The sequence below is a fragment of the Pseudopodoces humilis genome, chromosome 14 (assembly GCF_049639895.1).
Source record: "Pseudopodoces humilis isolate 2021_Gansu_Grassland_sample_001 chromosome 14, ASM4963989v1, whole genome shotgun sequence".
In the NCBI taxonomy this organism is placed as follows: Eukaryota; Metazoa; Chordata; class Aves; order Passeriformes; family Paridae; genus Pseudopodoces; species Pseudopodoces humilis.
Window position 1 is genome coordinate 2402740 of NC_142213.1, and position 10786 is coordinate 2413525.

The 10786-nt window shown below is 54.2% G+C and overlaps 1 protein-coding gene across 2 annotated transcripts; it reads left to right on the forward strand.

Moving 5' to 3' along the window:
- Positions 1-645: 645 nt before the first annotated feature.
- On the forward strand, positions 646-9532 carry IRF8 (interferon regulatory factor 8). Of its 2 annotated transcripts, none has more exons than XM_014257114.2 (9): positions 646-692; positions 2281-2574; positions 3577-3760; positions 4741-4829; positions 5229-5340; positions 5600-5647; positions 6335-6721; positions 7299-7414; positions 8364-9532. In XM_014257114.2, the coding sequence occupies exons 2-9, from the start codon at positions 2353-2355 to the stop codon at positions 8532-8534; spliced, it is 1329 nt and encodes a 442-aa protein (XP_014112589.1). In that variant the 5' UTR covers positions 646-692; positions 2281-2352; the 3' UTR covers positions 8535-9532. The 2 variants fall into 2 exon arrangements, with proteins under 2 accessions (XP_014112589.1, XP_005528217.1); XM_005528160.3 differs by having other exon boundaries at positions 2400-2574.
- The last annotated feature ends 1254 nt before the right edge of the window (positions 9533-10786 follow it).

Consider the following 10786-nt stretch of genomic DNA (forward strand, 5'->3'; position numbering starts at 1 on the left):
GCTGGGGCTGGGGACACTGGTCTGGGACTGGGAAGGCTGATTTGGGATTGGGGATAGAATGACCTGGGACTGGAGAGTGACCAGTCTGGGACTGGGGAGACTGGTGTGGAACTGGGGAGATTTATTGGGGGATACACTGACCATGGGCTGAGGATGGATTGATCTGGGACTGGGGATACTGGTCTGAGGCTGGGGATGGTCTGATCTGGGGCTGGAAACGGACCAGTCTGCGTCTGGGCTCGGGGACTGGGGAAGCTGGCTTGGAATTGGGAACGGATTCATTTGGGACCGGGAACGACGGGACCGAACGGACCCGGGCCAGACCCGGGACAGGGGCGGGTAAACCACGCCCCCTCGCACAGGCCACGCCCCTCGCTCAGGCCCCGCCCCCTCGCCCAGGCCGCGCCCCCTCCCGGTCAGCTGATTTCGAGGAAAGCCTCGCTTTAAGAGAAACTGCGGCGCGCGCCCCGCCGCGACGCCCCTCATTGGTCGGCCCCTCACGGCCCCGCCTCCTCATTGGGTAGGGCGGGAAGGGGAGGCGCCGCTGATTGGTGGAGCGTGGAGGAGGAGTGTCAGTGGGCGTGGCCTCATTATCGCTCTGGTATATAAGATGAGCGCAGGGGAACCGCGGGCGCGGCACCGGGAACGGGAGCGCGGAAACGGGATCCGCACCGGGAGCGGCCGGGAAACAGGTACCGGCATCCCCCGTGGGAGGACCGGGACCGGGACAAGTACCGACATCCCCCGTGGGTGGGCAGGGATCTGCCGTGGGACAGATACCGGCGCCGGCATCCCCCGTGGGAGGACCGGGACCCGGTGAGGGACAGATACCGGCATCCCCCGTGGCAGGGCAGGAACCGGCACCGGCATCCCCTGTCCCAAGGACGTGCCGCGGGACAGCGTCCTGTAGCGGCATCCTCTGTGAGGACACCGGGAAGGCACCGGCCCCGAGCGGCGGAAAGGCAGGGGCAGGTCCCGAGCGCTGCCCCGGTTCCCCGCAGGGCTGCGGAGAAGGGCAGGGGGTTGGCAGGGATGCGGGGAGTCCCCATCTCGTGGTGCCCTGCGCACGGACCGAGCTCGCCGCGGCTCGCAGAGCCCGGCACGGGCGTGTTGGAGCCGCGGGTGTCGGTGCGGGGCTGCCGCTGCCAGCCCGGGGGAGGGAGAGCGCTCCTTGACCTTGTCCCGAGTGGGCGAGTCCCTCTCGGGGAGGGAGATGGAGATCCGGCGCTGATGGGAAGAAGCTTTCTAGAAGACGGGGTGATTTAGGAGTGTCCCGTTTCTGCGGGATTTCTCCGGTTCTTCCCTTTTGGCATCGCTCAGGTTGGGTGCTGGAGCCCCCAGAGAGGCTGCGTGTGTCCCCGTTCCTCCAGGGACGAGCTGTGGCATCTTTTGGGGCATCCAGAGCCGTGCCCTCCGTGATGTTTTGGCTGCCCACCACCCCTAAAAAACAGGGGCTGTGCTCTGAATGGCCAGAGCCATCTCTGTGTCCTGCTGGTCAGTGAGGGGACATGGAATTTGGTGACACTGAGCTGGTGGGAGCCCATGGCAAAGCAGGGAGCACAGCCTCTTAGGCTGTGCTGGGAGCATCCTTGTTTCCTCCCCAGAAATCTTCCAGTAGGGCAGTAAATTACAAACGAAAGAGGGAGAGGCAGCCCAGTAAAATTTAGAGCCCCAAATGCCTGGAAAGTTGATTCAGGGGCTGCTGGTCACTTCTGCCAGGCCCAGCTGCTGTCATGCCGTGGAGGTGGCAGGGAGGGTCGAGCCTGGCACTTTGCTTCCAGCGGTTGTGTGTTCCTTATCCCTGTGAGGATTTGGGATGCAGTTTGGGGCTGGCATCTGCTCCCTCAATAGTGCCTGGTGAGAGGAGCTGCTGCCCCCCTCCGGGACAAATCCTTGTGCCAAGAGCAGCTCTGGAACCCCAGGACGGGCAAGTGTCACTTGCTCAGGTGACAGCACAGCTGGGGGCTTTAATCCCCATCCATCTGCTTCCTCTGTGATTTATCCTGCAGCAAAATAGGAATAAGCAGAGCACTGAGTCAGCCGCTTCTGGGAGCGGAACTTTGGTAGAGCTGGAGGAAGAATTTGTAGTAACTCAGAAGGAAATTGCCTTGATTTTGTTGGGTTTTTTTGCTTCATTTTAAAAGAAACAAGGGGTGGGGTGGGGGATATTTTAATCCTAGAATTACAGGATTGAGGGATCCCAGAAGGGTTTGGGTTGGAAGGGACCTTGAAGATCATCTCATTCCACGGGCAAACTTTGGCACGTGGCGCTTCCAAAAGCTGCAGGTGGTGCCATGGCCAGCTGAGCACGGGGCAAAGCAGCCCAATCCCTGCTGGCCCAGCTGTGCTGGGATGGAGCTGGGAGAGCTGACAGGGCTTGGACCCCTCCGGCCCCGCAGGATGTGTGACCGGAACGGCGGCAGGCGGCTGCGGCAGTGGCTGATCGAGCAGATCGACAGCGAGCTCTACCCGGGGCTCATCTGGGAGAACGAGCAGAAATCCATGTTCCGCATCCCCTGGAAGCACGCCGGGAAGCAGGACTACAACCAGGAGGTGGATGCTTCTATTTTCAAGGTAGGGACAGGTGGTTGGTGCCTTTTCTCAGTGGTTCCTGTGTGGTGCTGGCTTTGTCCCCTGGTGGGATGTGGCCATGCTGTCTCTGGTTTTTTTTGGGATGATTTATTCCTTTTTTATCAGAAGTTAGGACCTGTTTTGGGTTTGTTTTCAGCATGTTTGAATCCAGGTGTGACATGAGAAGCAGCTTTTGACCTGCTCTAAACTTCTCATCAGCTTCCCTTGATAAAATGCTGGATTTATATATATAAAAAAACAACCTGAAAAGACTTTGCAGGTGGGAAGGAAGAATTTCACTGAAAGGGGGGTTTCTAGGTTTGGAAAAAATGGGAAAATTCCATCCTGGAACAAAATACTCAGGTCTTTCCCAGGAATTCCCTTCCCTCTGACCTCACTTCCAAGTACCTGTACTGGTGAAGGAGTTTAATTTCAGTAACCACTGGTTTGGGAGCACTGAGTTATGAGGATAACCTTGAATTCAGCTCTCTGAAAATATAGAAATATCTATAAAATAAATCAATATGTATATTTCAAAAGTAATGATTTTCATTCTTCCTTTGGGGGTAAAATATGTTCTCCTACCAAAAGCACAAATTATATTCTGATCTTAGAGTAAGCAGTTTATTTATTTATTCATTAATTTGTTAGTCAGGAGCTGGAAAACGAGATTTATTTTGATTTTTAATTGAGCAGCGGTTCCTCGTGTTCCCAGCAGCTCGTAGGTGCAGAAGTGAACCCACACACGATGATTTTGACCTGTGCTTTTTTGAAAACCTGGCTTTTAAAAGACTTCCTTTGCATTTCTGAGGCAGGTAGTGCTGCTCTGCACCCCCAAAAATCCCCCAGGTGTGGTGGCTGTGCAGGCGGCCGCAGTCTAGGAGATGCCTGAGAGGGTGCAAGATGCAAAATGCTCTCCCCAAGCCCAGCTCTTCCTCCTTGAGAGGCTTTGTAGAGCTCACAGGGAGGATTTTCATAGGTTTTTTATTTCATTCTTTGCTTTAGGCCTGGGCTGTTTTCAAAGGCAAGTTCAAGGAAGGTGACAAAGCGGAGCCGGCCACGTGGAAGACGCGGCTTCGCTGTGCTCTGAACAAGAGCCCTGACTTTGAGGAGGTGACAGACAGGTCCCAGCTGGACATCTCTGAGCCCTACAAGGTTTATAGGATCGTGCCAGAGGAGGAGCAGAAGTGTGAGTTCCCCAGGAAAGGACTGAGCCCTGCTGTGGCTCCATCCTGTGCCCGCAGCCCTGCACCTGATCAGGGCTTTCTGGCCAGCCCCTGCTCTGTGCTCTGGCTCTTTGCTTGTCCTGCTTTGCAGGTGTCCCCTGGGGTGGCAGGGACGGGAGGAGAAAGGCCAGGCTTGTGTTTTTTAATCCCTTAAACCCTGAGAAAACAGGGGACAGCTGCAGCCTCGTGGAAGCTCCCATCCCCTAAGGATGTTGTAGGGGCAAATTCCACCTTCCCTGCCCGGGGGAGGGACATGAGCTTCAACCTTTTTTCTCCTCCCAACCCCTGCCCTGTGAGGATGGTGGGGAGTTGCAATAAATCCCTTTTCTTGCTGGAGGAGCAATAATTTTGCAGAGAGCTGCTCTGATGTCTGGTGTGGCTCCAGTCACACTAACTATAACTCTAGTTGTGGTTAGAGGAGCCTGTGTGCTCTGTCCTTTTTTTTTAACTTAAAAACTTGCAAAAAAAGAATGATTTTGCAGTCAGGAAATCTGCCTTTAGCCTCTCTGTCCCCTCCAGCCCGTTCACACAGGGGCTGGGCTGCCACTATGCAAATGGCACTGCAGGTTCCCACCAGCAGCACCGCTGCACTGGGGTGGCTGGTGGGAAAAGGAGAAGCAGCAGCCCCAGCCCCAGTCTCTGGGGTGCTCAAAAAACCCCCAAATCCTCTCCTCTGCTCCAGCTCTGTCTCTGCCACCAGCCAGGCTTTTGATTTTTCTTGCTGCTGGTCCCTGTTCAAGGGGGCAATGAGCTGTAAAGTGATTTTTGGCCCCAAAAAGCAACTCTGGAGAGGCTGTGAGCCTCTCCAAGGTGCTGTGACATGGCTGTGCTGTAGTTCTCGGTTTCATAACTTTCACTGGGTGAAAGGTTTCTAAAACCCTTCGAGATGAGCTGTGCTTGGCAAGTATGTGTGTCCTCACTGCAGCCCCACCTCTCCTTGCAGGCAAAGCAGGGATTGCCAGCGGGAGCAGCCTGAATGAAGTCACGGAGATGGACTGCAGCTCCTCTGCCATCGATGACCTCATCAAAGAGGTGAGGCCTCACCTTGGCTGCAGGTGGAGTGGCTGGCTCAAGCTGTCTGCTAGAGCTCTGCCTGCCCAAAATTCCATCTGCAAAGCCGCAGTGCTGGCTGTGCAGCTCGTTCGGGTGAGCCAGTGCCAGGACACGGTTCTGATGTTGGCTTCTGCGTTCCGTGAGCATCCAGCTGGGGATGGAGCCTGGCACAGCTCTGTGCCCCTTGTCACACCTGGCTGCTTCCCCTCGGTGGCTCCTGAGGGTCTTACTCAAATGTTCAACCTGGCCAATGCCACGCTTGATCTTTCTAACCTCCAAAAATTGGTTGGCATTGCCATTTGGACTCTCCCCGAGCGCTTCAAGTGCCTTGCTGGAGGCATCATACCTGCTCTGATGCTGGTGTCTGCTGTCCCACAGCCCTCCTGCGTGGATGAATACCTGGGGATCATCAAGAGGAGCCCCTCACCCCCCCAGGAGACCTGCAGGAACCCCCCAATACCTGACTGGTGGGTGCAGCAGCCCAGCCCTGGTAAGTAGCCAACAGCTTGTGTGGTATTTGGGAGATTTTTGGGGCAGGAAAAATCTGCCTGTGTGGAGATACGGAACGGGGAGCGGTTTATTTTATCTTCCTTATTAAGAAGAATAGAGGAATCCAGCTGGGAGCTTTTGCTGGCATTTCCTGTGTGGGAGCTGGGAAATTTGGGACAGAAAGTGAGTGGGCTGGTGGGGGGAACTGGGGGATTTGGGAGCTGGGAATGCAGGCTCAGCTTGGCTCTCTGTGCCCACAGCATTGCCCCTGATGAACGGATACTCCAGCTACGAGCAGTATCACTCAGGTAAGGCACCTCACCTGGCCAGCAGCTGCCCCTCTCTCTCTGTGGTGGCAGGAGGTGGCTCTGACTCTGTCCCCCACCTTGAGGGAGGCTTTGATTTGGCTTTAGGAGGTGCTGCAGCCTCCTGATTATCCACTTTTCCATGCTGGGATGAATCCTGCCTGGTGGTGAGGGGGCAGAGAAAAGTTGCTTGGGATGCTGGGATCAGCCTTTGGAATGGGGGGGATCCCCCCATACCCTGGGGGGAGTGGGGAGCAAAGGCAGGAGGAAGAGGTTCATTTATTTCATGGCCATAAACTAAACCACCAGAAGTTCCACCTTAACACGAGGAAGAACTTCCCATGGGGGTTGTCAGAGTGTAGGAACAGCTGCCCAGGGAATTGTGGAATTTCCCCCTCTGGAGACATCCCAACCCCACCTGGGCTTGTTCCTGTGTCACCTGCTCCAGGTGACCCTGCCTGGGCAGGGGGCTTGAGCTGGGTGATCTCCAGAGGTCCCTTCCAACCCCAACCATTCCATGATCCTGTAATACTGGGAGCTCTCACTTGCTGGTCAGCCCTGGACCATGCTGGGGAAGATGTCCCTCCACCAAGACAGAGTCACTCCCAGGAAATTTGGGATTTGCGCACGGCAGTGAGAGGAGCAGGTTTGTCCTTTCCTGATGAGACGTGCCCGTCTGTCACCTCCCAGGTTATTCCCAGATGGTGATCAGCTTCTACTACAGCGGGAGGCTGGTGGGCCACGTCAGCACCTCGTGCTCCGAGGGCTGCAGGATCAGCCTGGGCCAGCCCTCGGGTCACGGGGAGAAGCTCTACGCCCCCGATGCCCTGGAGCACGTCCGGTTCCCCTCGGCCGACGCCATCCAGAACGACCGCCAGAAGCAGATCACCAGGAAGCTCTTTGGGCACCTGGAGAGGGGTGTCCTCCTGCACAGCAACAAGCAGGGCATCTTCATCAAGAGGCTGTGCCAGGGCAGGGTCTTCTGGAGCGGCAACACCATGGCCTACAAGGACAGGCCCAACAAACTGGACCGGGATGGGGTGGTGAAGATCTTTGACACCAACTTGTTCTTCCGAGGTTTGTAGCAGCCTCCTGCTTTTTGGTGTTGGGGCTTCTGCTCTTTCCTGGGGGAAATAAATCCCTGCATTGGTTGATTGGAGAGGATCAGCCAGCAGATGTGGTGGACAGCCCTGGATGGCAGCAGTTTGGGGTTGGGAAACCTTCGGGAGCGGATGGGATAACAGGGATAGTCCCTATGGCTCTGGCCAGAAACTTCCTGGAAAAGCTGAGGCAATTCTGGGAATCCAAAATTCTGAGAATCCAGTTCTGGGATCCCAAAGCCTTGGGGACAGTGCATGAGGGGTTTCTGGAGCTTGAACCCAGTGTGAGAGCCTCTTGTGTGGGGTTGAAAGGGTGGAACCCTTTTTCCTTGCACCACTTTGAAGCCATCACTGCTGGGTTCCCAAGGGCTCTGGATGAGCAGGTGGCACTACCAGACCTAGGAAGGAATAATGTGGTGTTCTGGGTCATGTGGCAAATTCCAAAGTTGAATTGGAGCCCACAGCTTCCTTGTGGGGTGTTTGATCCTGGGGATGTGTAACAAAGGCTGGCAGCCTCTGGAGGGCAAATTCCAAGTTTTCCTGTGTCCTTGCAGAGCTGCAGCAGTACTACAACAACCAGGGGCGCTTCCCAGACAGCAGAGTCATGCTGTGCTTCGGGGAGGAGTTCCCAGACGCGGTGCCACTGAGGTGTAAACTCATCCTTGTCCAGGTACGGGGGGCTGGGAGAAAAAGGGACCTGGACAAGGTGGGAATTCTGCCAGCAGAGCTCCAGCCCTTGCAGCCACAGGGCATTTGGGTGCCTGGATTGGGGGTGGAAGTGTGGTGCTTGTCCACAGCCTCCTGAGAGGTGCTTGGGCTGCTGCTGATCAAATTCCTGGAGCTGGGTTTGCAAATGAAACTCCCTAATGTCACAAGCTCTGTGGATGGCAGGGAAATCTTTACTTTTCCTCCTGATCCTGTGTTGGCACTGGGACTTCTGCCTTTTCCAGTGGGAAATGGGGAAGTGAATCCCTGGAGTGATTTTAGGTGTAAGATCTGTCAGTGATGTGGCCGACAGCCGTGATTGGCAGCAGTGGGGTTGGGAAACCTTAGGAGGGTGAAGGAGAGGGTGGGATGTGGGGTCAGTCCTCATGGCTCTGGTCAGAAACTTCTCCTTGGAGAAGCTGCAGCAGTTCTAGGATTGAAAAGGCTCAGGACAGGGGGTCCTGGAGCCTCTTGGGCCAACCAGGCTGTAGCAGCAGGGACGTGACAGGGAGGGCACAGGGAGCGTGTGGCATCCCCTCCTGAGCAAGCAGAGACCCAGCAGGTCTGTGAGGTCCTGTGAGGATTTTACAAGATCAGAGACCGGTCCTGTGCCTCCTGCACAACTTCTGACCTTGTCACCTCTTGCTGTCTTGGGTGTCTGCCCCAGTGGGTCACTCTGGATGTGCTGGGACATCCCCCAGCCTGTCCTTGCACCTCAATATCCCTGCTGGCAGGAGCTCCTGGGGCTGCTCCTTTATTCCTGGAGGTGCTTGTGGACTCAGAGCTGCTGTCCTGGCAGGACTTGGCCACCTGTGCTCTGCTCCGTGTCCCCCACCCCATCTCCACTGGATGGAGCAGCAGGAGACGTCCAAAGAGGACCTTCATCAATTCCTGACCTCCTTCTTCTGTCCCAGGTGGAGCAGCTGTACCTGAGGCAGGTGGTGGACGAGGCTGGGAAGAGCTGCAGCTCCAGCCCCATGCTCCCCATGGCTGAGGAGCCCCAGCACGAGCAGGGCTACCGCATCTTCCAGGACGTCTGCGCGACGCGGCCGCTCTTCCGCGAGAACCAGCAGATTGCAGTCTGAGCCCTGCTCCCCTCACAGCCTGCTAGTCTGGGCTTATCCAGACCCACATTAGTCCCATGAGTGCCTAAAAATCCCTTTGTTTTTTTGGATTTTATTTTATTTTGGTTTTTTTTTTTGAAAGTTGGGTTTTGTTCTTTGCTGTTTCCAGTGGTGAAAATTGCCATGAGCAAATAGGTTGGGTGTTCAGTGTTTGTCCTGCAAACAATTTATGATAAAAGTGACTTTTCTAGTCCCAGGACTGTCTATAGCTCCTGGCTGGGGGGACAAGGGGGCATCCAAGCCGTGCAGGAAGGTCAGGGCTGGCTTTGCTTTGTGTTGCCTTTGTTAATGGCCAGTCAAGCAGAACCAAAAATCAACTGCTGTAACCACCTGCCCCAACAATCTGCAACTCAGACCTTGCTGAGAGCAGCAATTTGATAGGAGGTGACTCTTGGAAAAGCCTTAGAATGCTCAAATTTTGGAAATTATATCCAGGAATCAGCTTTCCCCCTTCAAAGAGTCCTGCTGATGGAAGGCAGGGTGTGCCTCCCAAAGAGAACTCCTTAAATTCTTTATTTTTAATGAAATCTTTATTTTTGCTGTGAGATCTATGTGTTTCTCTTTCATGTCAAAGTGGATTGAAATTTGGGAATCGACGCAGAGATTCTATATGTAAATATTGAATATGAAAACTTAGGAATCTTAATTTTTCCTGACCAGAGCCAGAGTTTATATAAATATATAGAATTTTAATTTTTCAAAATTGCAGCATAGTGTGAATAGCTTGGCTTCACCCTCCCAAACACACGTGTGGGGCTCTCCCAAGCGTGTCCAGGCAGTGTCATCCATGTGTAAATCCTCATTTTCACAGCCTCTGTGTGTGGCCCCAGCTCTGGGGAGCTGCTGGTGCCTCCCAAAGCAGGACTGCACATGTGTGCGTGCCACCAAAGCTGCCTATTTATTGTATGCCTGAGGTTTATTAATTTTTTTTTTTTGTAATTTTTTATATCTGTCTGCAATTAAAGTGCTATGTTTTGTATTTCTCTTGCAATGTGGTTTTTGGGTGCAATGAGTGGGGTCTCGGAGCTGGTGGGGTGAGTCTGGGACCTCTGACTTGCCCCTAATTTGGTTGTACCTGTGGTGAGGTCTGTGTTAAGCCTGTGTCACCTCCTTCCTCTTCCAGAACTTCCTGGATTCATCTCCAGGCAGGAAAGAAATGAGTCAAAATCCTGTGATATAATGCAATGGAGGGAGGGAAATGGATCACTCGGAGAGCCTTCATTCCAGGGAGGAGGAAGATGTGTCCCTGCTCATCTGCCACAGCACTGAGCTGGGTCTGATGCTCCAGGGTCATAGGGTGGAGGCAGTTTTTTATGGCTGTGTCCAAAAACTTCCTCTTTCCCTTTTCCCGTGGGAAATGGGAGCGTTTCCCCACTGTCCTCTCGTGGTGTAATCCCAGCTGACCCTCGTTCCCCGTTACCCCTTCAGGGGGAGGGGAATTGGAAAGAAAAACCTTCTGGATTGAGAACAGTTTGATTTTTTGGAAGAAATTCTTTACTTTGGGAAGAAATTCTTCCCTGTGAGGGTGGGGAGGCTTTGGCACAGGTTGCCTGGGGAAGCTGTGGCTGCCCCATCCCTGGAAATACTCAAGGCAAGGTTTGATGGTGCTTATAACAATCTGGGGTAGTGGAAGGTGTCCCTGCCCATGACAGGGGGTGGAATGGGATGAGTTTTAAGGCCCCTTCCAAAGCAAACCGTTCAGGGATTCCAATTATAAAAATATAAAATAGAGTAATTGTAATGAGAAGGAAAGAGCAATGAAAGCGAAGGGAAGCGAGTCATGCACAATAAAATTGCTCACTCCCACTGAGAAGAAAATGAACTGTGCCCCAGCAGAAACCAGGACACCTCTCCATCCAGATTTCTCAGGGGTCTGGTCTAGGGTGATGCCCTGAAATGGGAGAACCAGCTTGAACTTTGTGATCAAACGTGAGGATTAAGGGAATCCCTCCATCCTTGCCCCAACCCTGTAGGTGGGATGCTCCTGGTCGTGCCTGTGCCCTTGTGCACATCCTCTGCACCTGGATTTGGTGCTTGTGAGAAGAGCTGCCTGCACACCCAGGTTTTTTAGGATGCACCAGGATCCTAAAGGCAAAGGAGACCCCAGCTCCTGTAAGCTCCTACGGGATGCTGCACCACTGAGGTGGGGATGGCACCTGTAGGTGCACTGTGAGCACTGCTCAGCCCTTCTCTGCTCTTCCTGAGGATCCCAG